Raw genomic sequence first — 23,355 nt, 5'->3', positions numbered from 1 at the left:
GCTATTAGGAAAATTATAACTATGTGCTAAAATTTCCAAAAAGACATGCCTTGCAAAATGATAAAATGTTTTTGATAATGCCACAAATAAAATAAAATAAAATTCATGATTTTTTTTAGAATTACTAATATTTTTTTGGTGTTTTAATTTCACATTTTTGATAAATGAATCAATATGAAAGAAATAAGTCGTTAATTATTTAATTAAATTGATTAAAAATAATTATTTATTTTAAAGATTTTATATTTTCTGGATATTTGTTTGAAAAATATACAAAGCATGCTAATGTGTTTAAGCTTTCCCCCTTGAATTTTGTTTTAATTTAGAAGAGATATTTTAGAGCAAATCTCATTTTAAAAATTTTTATTACTTTTAAATTATGAAGAACAACTACGAAAATTATTTGCCTGATATTTTATAATACTCAGTTTCAAAATAAGTTCATTGAATAATTAAAATTTAATTTAAATATATAATACCATGAATTATATATCTAAAATTTTAATTCTTTAATGAAAAAACGAATCGAATCAAATTGAAGAAATGAATGAATGCAAAGGAATCAAAATATATGAATAGAATTTAAAATAAAGAGAGGGTTCCCCTTTCTTGAATGAAAGGAGTAATTGAGTTTATAAATATTCTATATGCATATAGTATATGAAAAAAATGGCGATTATATAGTAAAAAATTAACATAATTTGTGTCAACATACAAGGAAAAAAAATCTGTTGTTTAAAACCTATAATAATATAAAAGAAAAAGGAATTGTCAGAGTTTCAATCACGCTTATTCGGAAAAAATGACACAAAAAAAAGAAAAAGGCTTTAAAAAAACTCCTGTTGATATTCTGCCAGCTATTATCAACATGAACAATATTATAAAAAAGTATGTGTAAGAACACGCTTTACGAAATTTATAAACAAAATCTCTCAGAACCAATCACTTCTTTCTCGAAGATCAGATAATGCTGCCCAAGAAGGGATCAGAAGTTTACGTTCAACTCTCTCGCACCGCCGAACAAATTCTTTCGCGGTGATTCGGTTTCCTATTCCTCTCTCGTGGCATCGTTTTCGAGAATGGACGGAGAAAGAGATGAAAACAAAGAGGAATTAAAACCCCATGCGCCTGAGGAAGTGAAGGTCGAATCCTCTGTAATTTCACCTGCGATTGGTCCGCTGGACGTCAGTGCGTTGCATCACAATTCAGATTCAGAGAGGCAATTTTCAGAGAAAAACGACGAATATGAATCTCTCGACCCTGTTGATGCTCGACATTTGGATTCCGTTTATCAATATACAAGCAAGATTCGACAATTTATTGGACTAATTGATCCAGAAGAAGATAAGCCGGCTCCAATTCCTTCTCCTGAAAGTGAAAGCGAGAAAGGCCTTTCAGATGAGACAACTAATCAGAATTTAGAGAATAATGACGGTATTAGTGAAAAATTGAATTTAGATGAAAGTAAAAATGATCCAGATTTGACAAAAACGGATGATGGTGTTCCAGTATTGAGCAATTCTTCGCCACCCAATAATAATTCAGATGCAAAAGAACCTGCAGCTGCTTTATCTTTAGAAGAAAGTTATAAAGAATTCTGGCCACTGGGTGTAAATAATGAAAAAGAAAATCCAAGTGAAGATAATAATGAAACCGCAGAACAGAAATCACTGCCAGTTATAACTGAAGAAGCAGAAAGACCAATACTTGACAATTCTGTTAATAAAGAAGATGAGCAGAATGATTTATCAAACGAAATAAGTCAGCAAAGTTTGACAGATGATGCAAATGAGGCACTAACTGATGCAGGAACTGAAGAAATTTCTTCTGAATTAGATGTAGATTCCAATATGCCGAATCATATTCCAGAAGACAAAATGAATGCCCCTTTGCTTGAATCTGATGAAATTGAGATAAGTAATAATGGCATAGATTTGAATAAACCAGAAGATGTGCTGAAAAATGAAGAAATTATTTCTAGTGTTGTTGAAAATAAATCAGAAAAAGATATGAATTCAAATGCTTCGGTACATATGAATCAAGAACATACTGCTATAAATTTGGTTGAAACTGAAAATTCGAAAATGCTTAATGAACCAAGCGAAGAAGAACAAAATATTTCTTCAATTGAAGACAGTAATATTTTAGAAGATAATGTCCCAAAACATTTGTATAATGAATTGTATGCAATAAGTGAAGAACAAGATAGTTGTGTTACTCCCGATGAAATCGAAAAGATTCCTCATTTTGATGATATTAGAAGACTAAGCGTCGAAATTGTTAATAAAGTTCTCGATACAGCTGGCAATCAACTCCGAGACATATTAAATGAGAAGAGAAAATCAAACGCGGATGCTAACAATTTAGAAGAGCGTTCTCCAGACCTTGAGATTGTTTCTTTTTCAGATGATGGAACAGTTAAGGCTTCAAAATCTGAGGCTGTCAAGGTTTCTCTTGATAAAGACAATACTAATTTATCAGTGAACGAAGGTGGCAGCTCTCAGTTATCAGAACAATCTGAACTAAAGCAAAAACTGAATAATGAAATTCAACTTAAAGAAGTCCTCGCAAAAACTTATGATTTTAACGACTTCCAGAAAAAGATAGAGGTAGAAATGAACAAATTCGACCCAAAGTACGACGTGGATCCAGACATCGTATGTGGAATTGGTTGTTTTAAACCAAGATGGATCCAACCCTGGGCAACTTCAAGAGTGTATTTGATTTTATATTCCATCATAGGAATTCTGAGTGGTTCTTACTATTCATATCTTATTGGTGCGATGTCTACTTTAGAGAAGCGATTTGCATTTAAAAGCAAAACAAGTGGATTTGTCATGATGTTGGATGAAATAACACCACTTTTGTTAGGAATATTTATTGGATATTTTGGGGGTAAAAGTCATAGGCCAAGAATGGTAGGGCTTGGAATGTTGTTGTCTTCAATTTGTTGTTTCATTTCGGCACTTCCCTATTTTATTTATGGACCAGCAACACATTTGAGTTTGGGCTATTCGACAGTTGACAATGAAAAGAAACTTGAGCTTTGTAATGTAGAAGAAAGAGAAGGATTTTGTGACGACGAGGACCGATTACCAACTTTAACACCGGTTCTGCTATTGATGTTAGGTAGTTTCTTGAAGGGATTCGGGAATTTGGCGTATTATGCTGTGGGTTTAGCATACATGGATGACAATGCAAAGAAGAAAAATACACCAATGTATTTTGGTAAGTTCTGAATACAAACCTAAGATAACCTGTATTTAATAATATATTTATATACATTATATAACCTATATTTTTTATAAATATAATTCGTAAAATAAATAATATATTTTTTGTTAATAATGATCTTAAAGAAAGGGGATTTCTTGAGGTATGCAATTAAATTTTTTTAGGAAAAGTAAAGGAAATTTTATTGATTTTTTTTTACGTATTAGGTTTTGTTATCATTGTAGGAAACGCAGTGTAAAATATTTTAACCCTTTCTAAGGCTGTGGGAAGTATGCTTCTCCCAAATTTATCAATCTTTGTATAAAATTATGTAGGTTGGCATAAGTTCTGACACATGTTATTAGAAAGACAGAAACTTAGATGCTTCAGTTCTTTATCTCACACAAATTGATATGTCTTGGTTTGTCACTTAATTATTAATTAACCAAATTAATTAATTAATCAAATTAAATTTATCTAATAAGCTAAATGATCCCTTTTCTTATTCTAATTTCAAGTCTAAAAATATTTTAACATAATATGACTAGAAAAAAATGGCCGTTTAAAGGGTTAACTGAGTTAAAGAAAAGGAAATTGTATATATTAGGAAATAAAATTGTAAAAGTCATTGTTAAATAGCAAAAATTGAATAGAAATCTTTGGAATTTTTTTCTATGTTACTTGATGCATATTCTTTTATGTTTATATGTATTTCATATTGGGTTTATATATTCAATTTAAGAATATTTATATTTTAAGTTGCCTTATATTTTAAACTGTACGAACTGTATATTGAAAATCTAGTTAGATATCGCATGATTCTTTTAGATCGTAGATGATATTTTATATCTGATTTTAAATAACATTAAAATAATTCTGGTCACAATTAAATTATTTTTACTTTGTTTCATTTGTTCACAAGTATTAAAGGAAATAAATGATTTTAAATAAAATATTTTATGAAACAACAAAACTTTAAAAAAATGAATATAATTACTTTGTTTTATTTGCTCATAAATATTAATAAAAAATGATTTAAAGTAAAAACAAATTTAATAAAGCAATAAAGAAAAAAAGTGAATAGTAGAGATTATTCATAAAATAAATTCTGCTCTAAAATTTAATAGGAATACAAGTGTCAACTTCATGAAAATGTTTGAAAAAGTTCTAAAATCTTGAATTTAATTATTACAAATTGTTGATTGTAATAAATGATAAGCTAAATAATTATTACTACCTGGTCATATCATTGAAATCTTAGGCATCAAATTGAAAATTGCCAATATGCTTGTCAAAAATCAAGGCTTTTTTAAATTTAATAAGTAAATTGTGTTATAACATTGTTTTAAAGAGCACTCATAGAAGTATTATGAATAAAAGTTCTATATGCATGTAATGATAGTAATATATCTATAGAAATAATAATAATAATAATAAAAAAAGAAACTAAGTACTGAAGAGATTTTTTTTATGAGCCATCATTTATTTATATTCATTCATATACAATAAAACATTTTAAGGTCAGAAATTAACATTAACAGGAGTTTCCACTAAAAATTAACCTTTATAAAAATTAAAAATTAAATAAAATCTTTGTCAGCAATAGAGTTTATTCCAAAATAGATTTTAGATAACTGCATTTCTTTTCTTATATATCATATCAAAAACATAAACGGACATTTGTTCAGCCTAAAACGATCACACTTTCTGTTTAAATCCCGAGTAAACGTTTTCTAAAACAAACATTTATTTTAAAATGAAATAATCTGATTAATAATATCTTACTATGAATCTTCTTTTGTCAAATAACATTTTCTGATTAACATAATAAAGATTTAAATGATATGCCTATAACTGTTTTCCTTAATTTAAATGATCAAATAATGGTTTTTTAATGTAAATAATAATTAAATTAATCTGATCATAAATGCACATTTGTAGATTTTTTATGGATAATCCTAAAGAAGAATTTTGAAACTTTCTTTTCTGGGGTAGACGGAATTTGTTCTTGTTACATCGCACTAAAAACACAAAAGAAAACTATTTCAGCTGTAAATTATCATACTTTTTGAAAATATTGATGCCCATTATTATTTGATGTCGTCATTTTCAGGAGAGGACAATTATTTAAATTCGAATATATTTCATTTATCAATTTGTCATTTATTCTTGATATTTTTTTGAATATCAAAAATCTCATTGCGCCAATTAAAAAGAAAGGTAGGAAGGTGTAGCAAAAGTAAGTAAGTGGTAATTCTAATTAATCTTGAATTAGCATATCTATGCTCATTCTATCAGGTCTCCTAATAAAAGAGAAGTGTGATATTTTATGTTGGTGTATATAGTTGGTAACACATTGTAACCAACTGAGATATAAATAGGATTTAAATCCTATGAAAAATGACACCATATTTAATGACTTTCAAAGGAAACTGGCCCTCATTTGGGCTTCGTTTTGAGAAAATTAGAAGCCAATTTCATAGACTCAATCAGTTCTTGATGAATTGGAATTGATTTACTAATGTTTGAAAAATGCTTTCCATAACAATCAGATGACAAAAGCTAGTTTTCTTCCTCTGATTTATTTTGCTTTGGCATGCTATTTCATAACTCATTTTAACCGACTTATGCCTACATCCTAAGTTTTTAAAAGGTAAATAAATAATTCCTTTAAGAAATTCGAAGAAATTTAACTAATTAATTATCACAACTTGATATAGTAAATTATATGTTTATAGTGGTGTTGCTCTCTGGCAACAACATTGAGGCCGAATCGTGGCTCTATATGATAGATCAGTGTTTGTGCTGATTCTAATGGAGTGTATTATATGTCGACATCCTGTATTGGATACTCGAAGATCCCAATGGGTCTTCCAGTATCCCAAGATGCTAAAGTGGTGTGGGGAGTATCATTATGGAATAAAGAAACAAGTATATGAAATGATAAAGGAAAAACCTGATGAAATTGGAGGCATTTACTCTTTATTGGAGATATTGTTTGACAATTAAATTTTTGATAAAAATGCTCTCAGTTGTATAAAAAAATTCATTTATTAAATGCCTGTATTTTAAATTCTTCTCTTTTGCAACATTTATGGAATTTATATTTGCATTTCTATTTTTATATATGAGTAATGTTCACAAAGTATCTGGCCATAATTTTTTGTGCCTAAGCAATTTTTTTTAGTTTTAGTTCCATTAATGTTCATATAGGACTATTTTGAGACAAACTTTGTAATTTCGTTCTATGGTTAGATAATGAGGACCACATCTGAACCGTCGTGCTATCTCTCCAAACTTCAGTACCACCATAAGGGATGGACGTTTGTCCCACGAATGTCAAATTTTGCTTGTACCAAGCATACAAGGCGTATATCTCATAGAATTTTAGTTTCGAATGTGGAACACTCCATCCTGGAGGCAAAAATCTTACCATAATACTACGGCACACCATGCTTATAAACAAATGGTTCTAGGAAGTCATGATTTCTCCTTGTATGAAGGTGATCCAAATGCGATATCGAATTTTTTCATGTCTGTGGCAGCTGTCTGATTAGATTATTAGATTGTTCATAAATTAGGCAATTGAATAAACATCATTCGATTTTGAATTTTTGAAAAAAAAATGAATGAATACTTGAACAGTGTTATTGAAATAAATTTTACGTAAAGTTTGGCAATATCCGAGTAAAAATGACTCAAGAGGATTTAGAGAATAAAGAAACGGGTATCACGCAATTAAAGGAATTGAGGAGTAAAATACGTTATTATAGGCATTCAGTACCAAGATAAGAGACTGTTATTGAATAAATAATGACTTTGAAGCAAAAGTGTTAATCTGAGAATCTGAAGATATTTGAATATCAACATTGTATCAGCTCATTCTATTTTGACAGAGGATTTGGGTAGCGCATCATTTTGAATAAAGTATTTGCACTTTCTTTACATCTGATACAAAGTTTCTTCGACAAAATAACATATCCAGGCTCCGTTTCTCAGCTCTCCTAACTTTGCTTGCCTTTTGTGACTTTTTTTTTTTTAATAGCATGAAGATATTCTGGAAAGTGACCATATTTCAGTGCATAAAAGACATAACAGAAAATGAAAGAAAGATACTTAAGATTGTTATATCTGAGTACGAGTTAGTTTCATGAATAAAGGTTAAATATGTTTTGAACAAAATTCATAGATAAAAATGACAGTGGGCGGTGTATTCTGAATGCATCCTTTTAGATCGAATGCAGTAATGTATTGTAGTAAGCTAGGGCATCAAAATTATTTCAAGTTTCAATAATTAGTTAACAATAGAATTATCTTTAAAAGATTATTCATAGAATTTTGAAACAAATATCATATGAATAATTTCAATTTTTTCTGATATATTGTTAAAAAGAATTGCGAAATATTCACAAGAAAAAGAATTAAACAGTATTCTTTTCCATTGATATTAAATGATTGGAAATATTTTTTTATTGCTTCAGATTATAAAACTTTTGTTGGTAATTTTTAAAATAAAGATCGCAGCGAAAACTATATTTTGAAACTAGCGTTTTAAAAACTAGCTACTATCTAATTTACTGCTTTTGAAACTATCTTTTTATAGCTATATTTTGAAGAATCAAACGAAATAGTGAAATGACATTTTTGGGTTTTTATTCATTTTTTTTTAATAGCCATAGCCTTTTCCTTGAGACTATTAGGACCAATGGTTGGATTTTTGATGTCTTCTTTCTTTTTGAAATATTATGAAAATCCGTTTGGTAAGTCAATTTTTTTACCTTTTATATTTTTTCATCAAAATGCAATCGGAAATTGCTTGTCAAACTGAAACATTAATATATTCATAAAAAAGTACATTTTCTATATACAACAATACAATAAATATGATATAACAGTCAATTAAATACAACTTTACAGGAAACTACTTACAGTAAATTGAATTCAATGGTAAATTAAACTAAATATAATTGTCAAATGCTACAATGCAATAAACTAAATACACCAGTCAATTAAATATATCATTACCATAATACAACAGTTTTGATTTCTTCAAAATCCTTCCACAAAGACCTTGTCTTTATGGATTCAATGCAACAAATGCAAGTTTGAGAAACTCGTTTATGTTTTAGAATGCTCTTTATGAATAAATTTCGATAATGTATGGATTTTAAATATTATTGAAAAAAACATCTCGAAATATATTTGAATAAATTAATTATGTGTCATTAAATTATTCGAAAAACCTTTAACTATTTTATAATTCCTTATTTTATATTATTTACTACGATTTTTAACTTTTAAATTTTACAATTGCATGATAATAATATTTAACTGAAATAAGAAAAAAAATCAAAATGTTTAAATTATTATGTTAATTGAGGATGATTTTTTGAAAAAACAAATCGTCATGTTTGATTTTCAAACATTAGTAATTTGTATAAATTAGTTTTTCAATGCGTGGAAAAAAAATATAAGGTAGCCAAATACGAGTAATGAGAAGCATTCACAATAAATTTTCACATCAGTCATTACATCATCATTATTGCCATAATCACGTAGTGAGAAGCAGACTTAGGGACATTATAAATTCATATTTGTCAAAGTGATAGCATTTAAAAGAGATTCTTTATACTAATGTTAGTGAAAATCTGTCAGCTATTAGCTATCTGGAAGTATTTTTTATATAACAAATATATTGAATAAACAAGATGAACCAGCGAAAATAAATAATAGTTGTGAACACTGTTAAAAAACAAGCTAAATAATTGAATCCAATTGATTAACTAAGTTTTTTAATTTACATTGCTATGTAATACCCTTTTGTGATAATTAACTGTTTGTTATATTTTTCACGGTAATTAACAAAATGAGAAGAGATGAAATCTGTAAAAAGGAAACAATTTTTCCGATAGAGTAATAATTTTTAACAGGTATATGAAAATTAGTTGATTAATCATATTTATAATTTTTTTATAACTATTTGTTCATGGAAAAAATGATCCATTAATTTTACTTTTTCTTAGACTTTGTTATTTCTTTATTATTTACAATTTTTTTACAAGTATATTCTTATCCGCTACGTACAAGTAGCAGTTAAGTCTCGAGGCATTTAAATCTAAATGAGATGAGATTTGCAAAAAATAGAAGAGTGTAATGCGAATGGTTTGAGCACAATGTAGATATCTGAATTAAAAATATATTAAGGAGATTTTTGTTTTTGTGAGGGGAAAAAATGGATCATAATTGTTGGAGCTTAAAGTATACAGACGGATAATTAAAGAGTCTATCGCTTTAAAAATGAAATAAAAGCGTCGAAAGATACTTAAAATATCCATTGCTTAGTCTATAAAGCAATTTATTTCCGCCAAGTTATGTTGTGTCAATTTCCAAGATGGTTATTGTATTTCTAAGTTTTATTAATCTCTACTTGAATTTCAGTTGATCCTGGATTTGAAACTTCAGATCCTCGTTGGATTGGGTGCTGGTGGATGGGATTTCTCGTTCAAGGAGTTTTGTTGCTGATTTTTACCATCCCCATTTCCCTCTTCCCTCGAAGACTGCCAGGCACAGTTGATTATTCAAAATCTGATGAAGATAACCAATTGACAACTAGTTTTGTTGGTAAGTACAAATATATATAGTTTGTCTGTATATTCTTTTTTACCTCTCTTTCATTAATTTTGCTAAAGCAAATGTCAGTTATTGTGTGAAAATAACTTCAAACTCTTTCACTTGATGTAATGGTAATTTGATATAGCTTTATTAAGGTATTCATTTCTGAATTTTCTATGATTTTCTTGAATAGCTAGTTTCAAGCAAGAAGCATTTTAAATATAAAAGAATTACTTAATTATTTGTAGGTTATTTTTAAATTTATTAGAGTAGAAGAGTGTGATTAATAATATTTTCTGTTAAAACTGAGAATATATTCTTTGTTTTGAAACATTTGAGGGATTCTTAATAATATCACGTTGAAGAAAACAAGTTTTTTTGGAAAGGTTGTTCTCATATTTGAGGCTATGTGTGGAAAATTCAAGTCTAGTTGTGATACATCAAGCATAAGTTTTGTGAAAGTAATGCGAAGTTTTCAAAATAAGCCTCATTATTTTGAACCACTTTCGCTTAGATGTCTGATAATACACATCTTTGGAAAAAAGTAATTGACCCTCATTCAAATTGTTTTTTTTATAGATGACTTACAGTTTAACTCTTCGCTTGCTTTATATGTGACACTAAGTTTAATAACTAATTTACCCGCCTTAATTATACTCCCGGAAGAAGATTAATAAAAATGTGAATGAAACTCCGTTGCAGAAGAAAATGAAATGATATAAATCATCTCATTTCATTCAAATGATACTAATCATAATCATAATATTTTCAAAATTAAAAAAAAATATTTTCAATGAATTTATAACTGAATTGCATACACATTTTGATGAAACAAAAAGACCCGCAGTTTATCAGGTTTTAATTCTTAGAAATGTTAATTCGATTAAAAATTAATACCATACTGACCATTAAAAATACAATTATTTTAAAAGAAAAAAAAGGAAATAAAAAGGAATTTATATTGAAAATAAAGATTTCAAAATACAAAAATTCAGTTTCGTAATCAAGAGTATGCGTTCATAGTAGAGGAGGTTTAATGCGTTACGTAATGGTAATCTGTTAATTTAAAGGAGATATTTATTGCATTTCTGAAAATCTGTCCTTGTTTTGAGAAAAAAAAAATCTAAAAAAAAATCTTTTGAATAGCATTGAATAGTTGATGGACATATCAGCGCGTGCGTTTTAGCATTAGCCTATAAATTTTTCATAAAATCCCTAATCTACATCGAAAATAATGAAATTAAGATTTGAGTGGCACCTCTGTTAATGAGGAAGAAAAATGTGTATATTGTCTCTCTAAAGGTCAGAATTCTTGACTTAAAGCTATCAAACATGGCACAGAAATAATTTGGTGTGTATGCAAATGTTGGAATGATGTTTTGATTAATTCAAAATAAAGAGAAATTTTGGCATTTTCACCGATAAATCCTTAAAACATTTTTGTACAAAATATATTTTCAATCCATTTTTTAAATAATAATTAAAAAAAACATAAATGATGTCAATTTAGCTGCCCTGCTGAATTTTACAATTTTTTGACAGGATTTTTTTGTTGAATTTTCAACAATAGGGTTCATTGTTGCTGTGAAATTTACACAAAATATTTAATTACTTATTTCTCTTTTTTTGTAAGCTAAGGAAGCAACATTCTGTTAATTATTTTTGTAATCTAGAAGAGAAATGAAATACGAAATCACACTATCTCAAAAGAACAATATGTGATTTGACTTGGAGTACCTAACAATTCAAATTTTCAATCATTTTATAACGACATGGAACTTAGGAGAGTCTGTGTGCAGAATAAACTAAACATATATATAGCTATTAAAATAACAAAGCTTTGATGTCTGTAAGAATTCGACTTATAATAATATTTTATGATGGGATTAATTGTATCAAATTCTGCATAAGAGATTTAATTGAAGTCAAACACAAAACAAATATTCCCAATAACCTAGCTAGCTATCAAAAGTTATTAGTCAAATCAAACTGTAATAAAATTTGAAGCTATAATTTAGCGATGTACGATTTCAAACTTTTATCTTTGAATGCTTTTAATATAAATAAATCTAAAAAAATATCAGTTTGAATGAATTTGAATGAAATTCCTTGTAACTTCTGTATAGCTAACCAGTTCTACAAAAGATACAAGACACGCCATGGGAATCATCCTAGATTTCTCAATATACTTGGTAAAGATATTTATTATCTAGAAAATAAAATAGCAACAGCAAGAAATTCCAGAGAGCTAAATGACGCTACAATAGTTCTTCAAAACTCTATCATTAATGCCTGCAACAAAACCTTTAAGATCAAAAAACAGCTTTTGTTAACGAAACCAAACTGGTGGACAGAAAAATTGGAAATTAATAAAAAGAAAGTAAGAGCACTAAGAAAGAGAGCACAGAGGGCACCAGAAATTGAAAAGCAGTGGAGATACCAGATCTTCAAGAAAGAAAAAACAGAGTACAAAAAACATATTAAAAAAGCAAAAAACACGGGCTGGAGAAATTTCTGCAGTTCAGCCTCCAACCCATATGGAAAGCATTACAAAGCCGCCTTCCGGAAATCTGTTTTCCCATCTCAAATTCCATACCTGATGAACAGTGACCCAAAAGGAAGTCTGAAGGAAGCAGCGCAAACCATCTTGGACCAGATTTTCCCATCTCCTGCTATTTCAACTAACTATAATTTAAACACTTCAACGCAGCCACTTGACCCTCCATTTTCCCCCCAAGAAATTTCTATGATTATAGACAACCTTCCGTCAGGTAAAGCTCCCGGTATTGATGGAATTGACAACCTCCTTCTTAAAATTATACACAAGCGCTTTCATAATATCTTCCCAACTCTCTTTAATAAGTGCCTAGAATTAAGTTGCTTCCCAGATTCCTTGAAAATAGGAAATATTATATTATTCCAAAAACAAGGAAAAGATCAGAGACTGGCATCTTCATATAGACGCATTTCTCTCCTGCCAACAATCGGGAAGGTGCTAGAGAAATTAATGACCCAAAGGTTAACTTATCATCTTGAGACCACTAATAGCCTCAGCGAGCGTCAACATGGGTTTAGGGAAGGTAAATCTGTAGACACAGCCATCCATGAGCTGATAAACAAAATTCAAGCTGCAAGAAGAGTGGGCAAGCATGTCTTAGTGCTCTCTATTGATATAAAAGGAGCCTTTGACAACTTGCAACACAAAGAAATCCTCAAAAGTCTGGATGAAAGTCCCTGTCCTTTAAACATCAATCGCCTCTTTTACAGTCTTCTCCAAAACAGGAAAGTGACCCTAATGACTCCAGAAGGTAGGGCCATGAAAGATCAGAAGCAAGGCTGCCCTCAAGGATCATGCAGTGGTCCCGCTCTCTGGAATCTCGTAGCCAACGAAATTCTCAAGCAGGTCTGGCCAGAAAATGTACACATCCAAGCCTTTGCAGATGATTTTGTACTGGTTATCGAAGCGGACACAAAAAATAGCCTGAAAAGAGAAACTGAACTTGCAATAGCCAAATTTAATTCCTGGTGCTCAAATAATAAACTTTCCATCTCCACGGAAAAAACAACCCATATTTTATTCAGCAAAATGGCGAGAGGCCCCAGAATCATGTGGAATGGAGACATCATTAAGAGAAATAAATCTATTAAATATCTAGGAGTCCACATTGATGACCAATTAAACTGGCTAGAACACATAGAAAAACAAGGAGAAAAGGCCATTAAAATGCACCAAAACCTCAAAAGAATCGCTGGAAGCACATGGGGAATCTCTCAGAAACACAAAAGAGTTCTTTACAAGACAGTAGTTGAGAGAATGCTCGCCCATGGTTCATCAGCGTGGTGTCTAAACCCAACATATAGAATGAAGAGGAAGCTCTCCACCATTCAGAGACCATTTCTTCTCTGCATTTCAGGTGCTTACCGCACAACTTCAATAGAAGCGCTACAAACCATTCTCGGCATTCCACCCCTGCACCTGCAATTACAGTTTGAAGCCAGACTAACGACAACATATCGCCTAAGAATCCCTCTTCCACATAATATAACAGAGATACAACCAGAAGATCTAGAGAAGAAAGCAACTGGTTGGTCTACTCACCCTTCACAGCATCTCAATCCCAACCAAATTTCATTGGAAGATGAAGGAATAAATTTATCTCAAATAAATAATATCAATATCTTCACAGATGGCTCAAAAACAGAACATGGAGTTGGAGCTGCGTTTTGTGTTCTGTTTAATGATTTCTGGTCCTACCACTGGTCTGCCAAATTGAATGACAATAATACCGTTTTCCAAGCTGAACTCACTGCACTTCATGAAGCAGTAAATTATACATCTCAGTTTTCTAACAACAATACTTTTAAAATACATGTTGACAATAGAGCTAGTATCATGGCATCTTCAAATCCAAAGAGCACAAACCAAAAAGCAAGAGACATTTTTGGTGTCCTGCTTTCAAAACCAACAATAAAAATTTCATGGGTTAAAGCACACGCGGGCAATATAGGCAACGAAAAAGCAGATCAACTGGCAAAGGACGCAACGCAAAATGGGCAATTCTACATGCAAACAAAGATACCAAAACCACATATAAAAGCCCTCCTCCGGAAAAACATGCTTGAGGAATGGCAAGGATATTGGAGCAATGGTGACACAGGCAGAAAATTTTTTAATATCTTACCTTCAGTCAACCTTAATCCCACTAACTGGAACAGAGAGGAAATTATTTTCTTCTCAGAACACGGCCCTTTTCCTGCCTACCTCAAAAGGTTCAACCTGTCTGAGAGTGACCAGTGCAGTTGTGGTGGGATAGGCACCGCACTTCATTATGCTACGGAATGCATCCTTACAATCTCCTGGCATATGAAAAAACCATCACCAAGCCATGAACAGGAATGGCTGAAAAGAGTCGCCGGCAACTTCCTTTCCAGGCAAAAAATCCACAGTATAATTAAATTTATAAGTGGAAATAGAGACCTATTCTCGCCTCCATAGCACTCAACATCAAGTCTCATACCAAAAAAGACTAAGGGAAAAAACAAGCACTGCAGTCTCCTGTCACACATTTCAATCAAACAGAGATTGTCTTCATTTCCATTTCTCAAATCATTTTCCATCTGATTTTTTTTTAACTGCATCCTGATCTACTATAACATAAAAAATGTGAACACAGATTATATGTATATTTTTACAAATTTTATCTCTCAATCTGCATTATATTTCTAAGTTGGAAAAAATTATGTAAACGGTCTCATCATAATATAATTTCTTATATAATTGTAAATTTTGTAAATAGTTATTTTTGTTTCGTTTTCCTATTGTAAATATTTTGTTAATTAAATAAAATTCCCGTAACATGCCTACCAAACCGTTCAGTGACCAGAATGGTCACGGATACGGGGGTATGAGACGGCGTTCTGTTCTGTAGAACTATTTCGAAAATTGTTGTGGAATTCAGCCATAGTCAGTGCTGCGAAACAAATCTTTATGTATGTGAAAATTGCAATCAAATGTTATGTTTCTGCAAAATAATAGGTTGTTTCTTCTTTTAAGTACTAAAAGTGTTCTACAATTAAAAAAAAATATTCTAATGCATGGAAGAATCACTTTTTATTTGCATAAATAATTCATGCCTACCCCCGAAAAGAAATTTAATTACTGATTACAACAAATTAAATGTACCTATTTTTGTTATCATAATAAAAAGTAAATTGCATTATCTAAATAGTAAAACTAATCGCTAAATGTTTAACCACATGATGCTATATATTTAATGCTGACCAAACTGAATTTTACATAAACAAGCTGTAACAGTAAAATTATTCTTCAATTAATCAGCTTATTAATAATAATATATAACCATTTTGAATCAGATAAATAAATTTCAGTTTGAAATTTTCTAAGAATAAATAGCTTATTAATGAGAAAATGATTATGAAAAAAAATGTAAGGATTTAAAATTCTTACTTTTTAAGAATTACCTTTTTATTGACTTAACAAACATAAAATTTTATTGTTTACGTCCTTTAGGGCGTATTTCTAATTGCAATAATATGTCTGTATCTCCATGTGTAGAAATCAGGATCAGGTTACAATTATAATTTACAGTTTGTATATATTTTTCTGTAAACATTTAATAAACAACGTCTAGGGTAATGCTTATCAGTTTAAAAACGCATTTTTTGTAATGAAAAGTTATTAATGATACGCAGAAACCTTTTTTTCCTTTCGTACAATATTTCGTACAATAAGTAATCTATATTGTACGAAATATTTAGTAGTATTAATCATTGCTGCGTCCCTATATTGCGCTAATAACCTTGTCCATTCAATGTATATAAAACGAGGAGAGTTCTTTTCTCGAATTTCTTATATATTAACACCAAATAATGTTACACATAAATAGTGGTAAAATTGTTTATTGATTTTCTGCCTCATTTAAATAAATATTATATATTCTCATTAATAAAAAGTGCCAACAATAATCTTTTGTTGTGAATATTTGCTGAAATGACAATCATTTTGCAATCATAGAAAATATTAGTAACATAATATACCATTCATCAAATTTCATTCTATTTTATTTATTAAATAAATCATCAAATTCTATTTTATTTATTAATGAGATATATTCTGATATGGAACTTCTGCAAATACAAATTATTGAATTGCTTTTGATCCGCAAGTTATCGTTTTTATATTTATTGATAGACATATTTATAGAAATCATTTTGAAATTTCTTTTTGATTTCATGGTGGTTTGAAATGCAGATTTTTTGAGGTCAAATATTTATTTGCATATATTTGGTGCATTAAAAGAGCGACATAACGATTTTAATAAAAAAAATCACAAGAAAAAAACATTAACGAAATTTTAATAGTGTAAACTGATAAATTAGCTAAATAAACATAAATTCAAACAAGTGATTATATATAAATAATTTATATTCTGTGATTAATAATTCTTGAAAATAGTAATTGCTCAGTTTATTCTCGTGTAATAATTAATTTTTTAAAAATTTATTTAATAACACGTTTATGAAAAGTTTATCGAGAGTTCAGGAACCGAAAAATATTTGACAAATTGAAATAAATTCTTAAAAATGAATTCGAAGTGAAAGAAAGCAATCGTGCATCAGAAGAAAGAAAATTTCGACATTTTGTTTAATATCATAATAGAAATTTTGTTGATATATATAATTTAAAATTTCTTCTTTTAAAAATAATATATATATATATATATATATATATATATATATGAAAAATTCTCACAGAGTTCTAAGGTACGATAATATATTCCACCTTAATTCCTTAATTTTACTATTATCAATTACTTAAATAAAAACAAATCCAATTAAAATATAATAATACCTCATTTTTAATTTCTTAAGAGATAAATTCTGATTTTATGATCAATTTAAATAAAAAATATAATATGCATTCATTTTTTCATATAAACAATAAAATTTCTGTTAAAATCCATTTAAATATCTAATAATATCTCTGCTAATAATAACGTATGTAGAAAGTAATATTTTTATTATCTAGGTCTGTTTGCGGCTTTGAAAAGATTGGCGAAGAATCCAGTATATTGTCTAATTGTCTTAAACGCCATAATGGGCATTTTTGGATCATTTGGGCATTACATAATGCTCCCCAGGTACATGGAGAACCAGTTCAGATTGTCAGCATCAACCTCTAATTTAATATCAGGTAAGATTAGTTTCTAAGTGCTGTAAATAAGAAGATGAAGATGATGTCTGAAGGTCAAACTCAATGATAGAATAATGAAAAAAAAACTTGTTATTCTCTAACAAGCTAAATGACTTGAGACCTTTATTACTTTGCTGACTTGTCTTTCTTCATTTTGTACATTTGATGTTTTCACTTCATCATATTTTTCTAATGTGTTTTGAAAAGGTTCTTAAATCATTATAATTGTTTAAACATATTTATAAAGCTTTAAAATCATTTACTTTTTTAAAACAAAAGTAGGACAAGAATTGCATTTTGCAATTTGAATATTATTAATAATTTTCTTTGAAAATAAATACATAGCGAAGAAAGAACAATATTAACATTAAACTCAAAAGGAAAAAAAAAATTTCTTCATGAAGTTACACAATTTTACTAGATAAAATATATTTTTAGTGTTTTATAAAAGTTTGTGCTAGAGAATGAGATTTAATTTGATTTAATTGAATTTTGAATTATTATAATAACGTGTCATTTCCATAATTATTGATAAAACTTTTTTTTTACATTTTTGCTACTTGAATATACTCTAATAATAAAATACTAATAAACAACTAATATAAAAATAATTAAAAATATTTTAATATTGCTTTATAGTTAAGATTATGTTTCAAAACTAATCATATAATATTACGGATAAAATAAAATGGTATTTTTAATATTTCTCTTTGAAAACTCATCATTGTGTTTTTATCCAGCTTTCAAATTCATTTATTATTTTTCCTTTTCGGTTTTTACATCCATTGAAAATTATTATAATTCTTTTATTTTTCTCTGAATACCCACACAAGTTTGCTGATCTATACGAATTTATTGTGAAACAATATTCAGTTTTATAGTAAAATACTTTTTCATTAAAGTCTCTAATAATTTCATTTGATTCTAATAGAGAGTTCGTTATTAAATTGTGTTCATAAAATTAAATACAGATATTTGGCTTTGTTCCAAAATCATCATTTATCAATATAAATAAATAAATAAGGATTTGGAACAATTTATTTTTTAAATTTCATTAACAAAATGTATTAAAAAATATAATTTTTTTGGGGAGAAAAATCACTTTTTTTTGGGCGAACTTTTAAAAAATTCGTTGATTTAAAAAAATATGAAAAGATAAAACTGGCAATTTTCCATATATTTCAGTTAGTTATTTTCCTATCGCCATTTGTTTTGTATTACAAAATGCTTTTTCATAACTCTTGTTAAAACATTTCATTTCCACTATTTCACAAATATTATCTTGCGTTTTTGCCTTTTTATTCATTCGAAAAATTGAATAAAGTTATTCATTTTTAAATTAAAAAAATCATAAAAGTTATTTGCTTTTTATCATTTATGTAATTAAATTTGCATTATATGTACTTAGAAAAATATGGACGAAGCCTTGAGGGGTTGCAGCAGGGTTGTCACAAATTCTTTCCCAGATTGCATAATTTTCCATAAAAAAACTGTTGTAACTTGGCATATTGTTGCTTTGATGTATTGTAAAAATGTTTATATATTTTATTTAATACATCCTCTAAAAATCAGCAAATTTCAATGTGAACACTCTTGGTATCCCGAAGAATGTCAAGATAGTATTTCCACTCTCATCTAATATTGTTCAAAGTTTCAGCTGTCATAGTAGATATCACACAATATCTATTGACAGCTGTCACAGTATCTGTGATTGTAATTCTGAATGTATCAATATATTCAACTAGAATTACTATAATTACATTCCTTTATGCCCCCCCCCAAAAAAAACTGACATTGAATAGTAATGGTCGATTTTAATTTATGGAACATGAAAACAAATTGAACTCTTTAATTCCGTGATGCCATTTTGATAACCATCGAATATAATATGTTTGATTGCTAACTTGCACTACTAATTCAAAAATAATAAATATATTATATTCATTAATTCGGCATTAGTATCTCTATCTTTTTGATTAAAAAAATTAAGAACACAATTACTCAATAATTTTTTTACAGTGGTTCTTTTGTAATAATGTTTGTGTGATTTTGTCAATTCCAGTAAGAAATATTGTGATTTGTAATTTTCTTTCTAAATATTTAAAATATTTCTAACAATTCTATATCAATGAATTAAATATTTCAAACAATTTTATACTATAAAATAGATTTCGAGCAAATGCATATTGTTTAAATTCATATTTTGTCAAAGCTATATTATTTACCAGTTTTATGTTAGAAAATATGAGCATAGTTCTCCTTTTAAAATCCAAAATAAATCAATAGAACACATAAGTTATAAAATAAATTTGTTTCGCCATAAGCACGTCGAACCATATATATAAAATTTTAAAAGAAGGCATTTTTGTTTTTCGAAAAAAGACAATATGATCCTCATACCACAATCAAATTTCTGAAATAACACGTGTGAAAAGTAACCAAAAATACAATTCATTTCTTATAATCCATATGAAAAATAAACACAAAAGAAATCTTTTCAAATAAAGCAATTTACAATTACTCATATAATAAGATTTCAAGAAAATACACTCCTGCTACTCATATGAAATTCATGTCTGAGGAATTAATTTTGACTTTTATGAACCACAGCGTTTTATTCAGTTCTCTTTCTGAAATAAAAAAATAGTAAATTACATAAATATATGAAGTATTAATTAATAATATATTTTCGAACAATTAAAAACTTTTAAACAAGGATTGAACTGAAACTAATTGAAATTCAAATTTACTGTAGATTTTGACACAATAAATGAGCTACAAACATTTTAGTGTCTGATTATTTAAAAAAAAAAAATTGCATCTGTATTTCGAAACTGTAAAATGTTTTTAATAAAAATATTTTTCAAGGTCCGCCTTCAATTGGAGCTGTAATGATATCCATGACTATTGGAGGCTACTTGATATGGAAATTTAAGCCAGGTGCCAAATTCCTGGCTGGGGCATTATGTGCCTCAGAGTTGATGCAAACATGTGCGTACCTTATTTTAATGATTCCTAGATGTCAAAGAGTAGAAATGACTAGCTATGGATTTAATAACGATGGGTAAGATTATTATTGAAACTATATCTTTTAAGTGTACTGAAATCACTTGAATTAATAATATATATTATTGTATTTTAAAGGATTTGAATATGTTATTATCATGTTTTAAATCAAATATATAAAGAAAGGATCTAAAATGGGGATAGTTATTTATATTTTATATTGTTTTATAAATTATTTTATTCTTTTTAATCTTGAAAACTTGAAAAGTAAATTATTTGAATTAGAATAAACTTTAGAACCAACAGTTAGTCAAAACATCATAGTATAATTTTTTCATGCTTGATTTTCTTATCGTTTTCCCTCTTTAAAATTTATTCATAATTCTTATAACAGCAATAATATTCGCATAAAATATGTTTGATAGGACTCCAAAGTATATATGGATAAATATATTAACTGAAATAATAAAAGGAAAATGTACTTAAAAATATTTTGAAAAATTTATTAATTAACGAGAGCTCTTCACTTAAATAAAATTAATATTGATGAAATTTTTTTTAAAAAATCTTAGAATGGTGAAAAAATAATTATGATACATTATAATGACCGAAAGCGTTGAAAAAGTTTTAAAATTTTAAATAGAAAATCAATAATGCATGATACATAATGCATCTATAAAAAATTAAAATTTTAAATAGAAACTAATGTTAAAATCATTATCTTTCTGGAAGTATCTGACAGTCAGATATGTGAGCTTTCTAATGTTGTGCCCAGTTGAGCATTTTGCATGATTTTTAATCAAGCATATTGCATCACGCATGTTATAATTTACATATGGAATGCTAGCCTACAATAGTTATCCTTTTAAAATTCCAAGATGTATCTGATTGTTAGATGGGATTTTTTTTATTTAACTTCTTTTAAAATGTAAGAATTAAATTATCAGTTGTTAAAAATATAGTGTATAGTTACATTTAATAATATTCCCGAATGACATATCAGATGTACACGCGATTATGAATTCATTCCTACATCATCATTTTACATTAATTAAAATATAAAAAAGTGAGTAAACATATGGAAAATATACATTTTTATGATCCTCTTTCTTAATAAATTTGGGAATTTAAGAGCTGATATTTTAAATAATTAATTGGAATTTTAATGACATTCATAATGTATTATGATTTTAACCAATGTTAAAACTTTGCAGTATTTTTCGTGGCATAGTTTTCTTATTTTATTCCCTACTTATCTTTAATATTACCTTTTTTTCCTACTGCTTGATTTTGATTATTTCTGGTAATAATTCAGTAAACTTTTATTTAAATTATTTTAATTTCAATTAGCTATTTTAATTAAAAAATAATTCGATTATTTCAATTTGATTGTTATGTTTTGAAATTTAATTTTATTTCGACAATCAAAATTTATGCCTGATAATTGCCGTAATAATTTTCACACAAATAATACTTAAAATGGAAGGAATATCAACATGCCTGAAAATAAAAGCAATCATGGATCTTTTTTTAAAAAAAATTCCCTTCGTTTTAAAAATATTCCTGATTGATTTGAAATTTCAAAAATTGAAGAAAAAATATTTGGGAAGACCATTATAGGCACAAAATGCTTGAAAATATCATTACGACACCGTAAAAACTTTGTATGGCGTTCAGAATATCGAACTATATTGTGAATATATACTACAATAACTTGTGCTAATAGGGTTAAAATAAGATTTTGTCAAAAATTTGATAATGGTCCACATTATTTGTGAAAAAATCACAATCCCTTCTCTTTAAATGGTTGTGTGTTTTAAGTTACTGCGTTTAAATTCGCAAGAAAATGGAGGCAAAAATTGCAAAATAAAAATCGAGTTTTTTGAAGATTACAATATTTATTCTATGTACTTCGCATTTTAACTATTCTTATGCGTGTTTGAGAATAAATTCCACCAGAGATCATAGCACGTGATGAAAGAGAAGAACTGTTATCCATCGCATCATAATTCAAAACATGTTGCAGCACAAGACTGAAAAATATCCTCAAAAGTCAGGTGGATTTGTTAAAGTGATTGTAGCAGAAATAACTTGTAAACAATCTTATATAAGCAAAGTTGTGAATTTTATAAATGAGATCACTTATATAATTACAGAAATTTATGTGAAAATACTATATTCGACACTTAAATTTGGATTGCTCAAAATTTAAAGTTGAAAAGCATACTTTTAAATTCTATATTTACAATGGTTTTCACGCTGTGCATGCGATTAAAAATCGATGATGTTATAAATTTTCAAGTTATTTGAACGTCATTAAATATTTGCTTGTTTTTGTATTTCTTAATTCTAAGTGTGTGGAAATGTAAAGGATACAAATAATTTCTTTCAAAAAGTATTTATAAATTTTTATTAATAACCTTAAAAGTAAAACTTTTATTTGTAATTTATAATATTTAGCATGCTCAGCAATTTTGCGGAACTTTAAACCATATCCTTTTAAAATCCTACTTTTAAAAGCCCCGGCAAAATTATCCAAATTCAAATTTCTTAAAAATATATAACATTTACTTTTCAAGATTATGTGAAAATCCATGGAAAACATATTTTTTTATGTTCGTACAATATTCCACTACGGCTTTCAGGTGTCGAATATGTTGTACATATTTAATTCCTTTTGTATTTAGATTAGGAATACTCTCAGCAAAACCACGAGAGTGTCAGTGATGGTTTTTCTATTAGATAAAATGGATTTCGTAGAAGGATAAGATGGGAATTAGTATTATCCGCCTTGCTGCAGGTTTAAGCTA

General features: G+C 28.1%; 1 protein-coding gene across 1 annotated transcript in view; it reads left to right on the top strand.

Annotated features, from left to right (window-relative positions):
- The first annotated feature begins 1,003 nt into the window (after positions 1-1,003).
- LOC129981684 (solute carrier organic anion transporter family member 6C1-like) overlaps positions 1,004-23,355 on the top strand; it is a 39,302-nt gene continuing 16,950 nt past the window's right edge. Inside the window, exons 1-5 of the mRNA XM_056092623.1 lie at positions 1,004-3,228; positions 7,887-7,973; positions 9,652-9,834; positions 17,375-17,539; positions 20,408-20,603. Coding sequence (XP_055948598.1) covers positions 1,080-3,228; positions 7,887-7,973; positions 9,652-9,834; positions 17,375-17,539; positions 20,408-20,603 — 2,780 coding nt within the window. The 5' untranslated portion in view covers positions 1,004-1,079. The remainder of the gene's footprint in view (positions 3,229-7,886; positions 7,974-9,651; positions 9,835-17,374; positions 17,540-20,407; positions 20,604-23,355) is intronic.

The sequence above is a fragment of the Argiope bruennichi genome, chromosome 8 (assembly GCF_947563725.1).
Source record: "Argiope bruennichi chromosome 8, qqArgBrue1.1, whole genome shotgun sequence".
NCBI lineage: Eukaryota > Metazoa > Arthropoda > Arachnida > Araneae > Araneidae > Argiope > Argiope bruennichi.
Note: the sequence above shows the minus strand (reverse complement) of the source record. Positions and strands in the feature narration are given on the sequence as shown.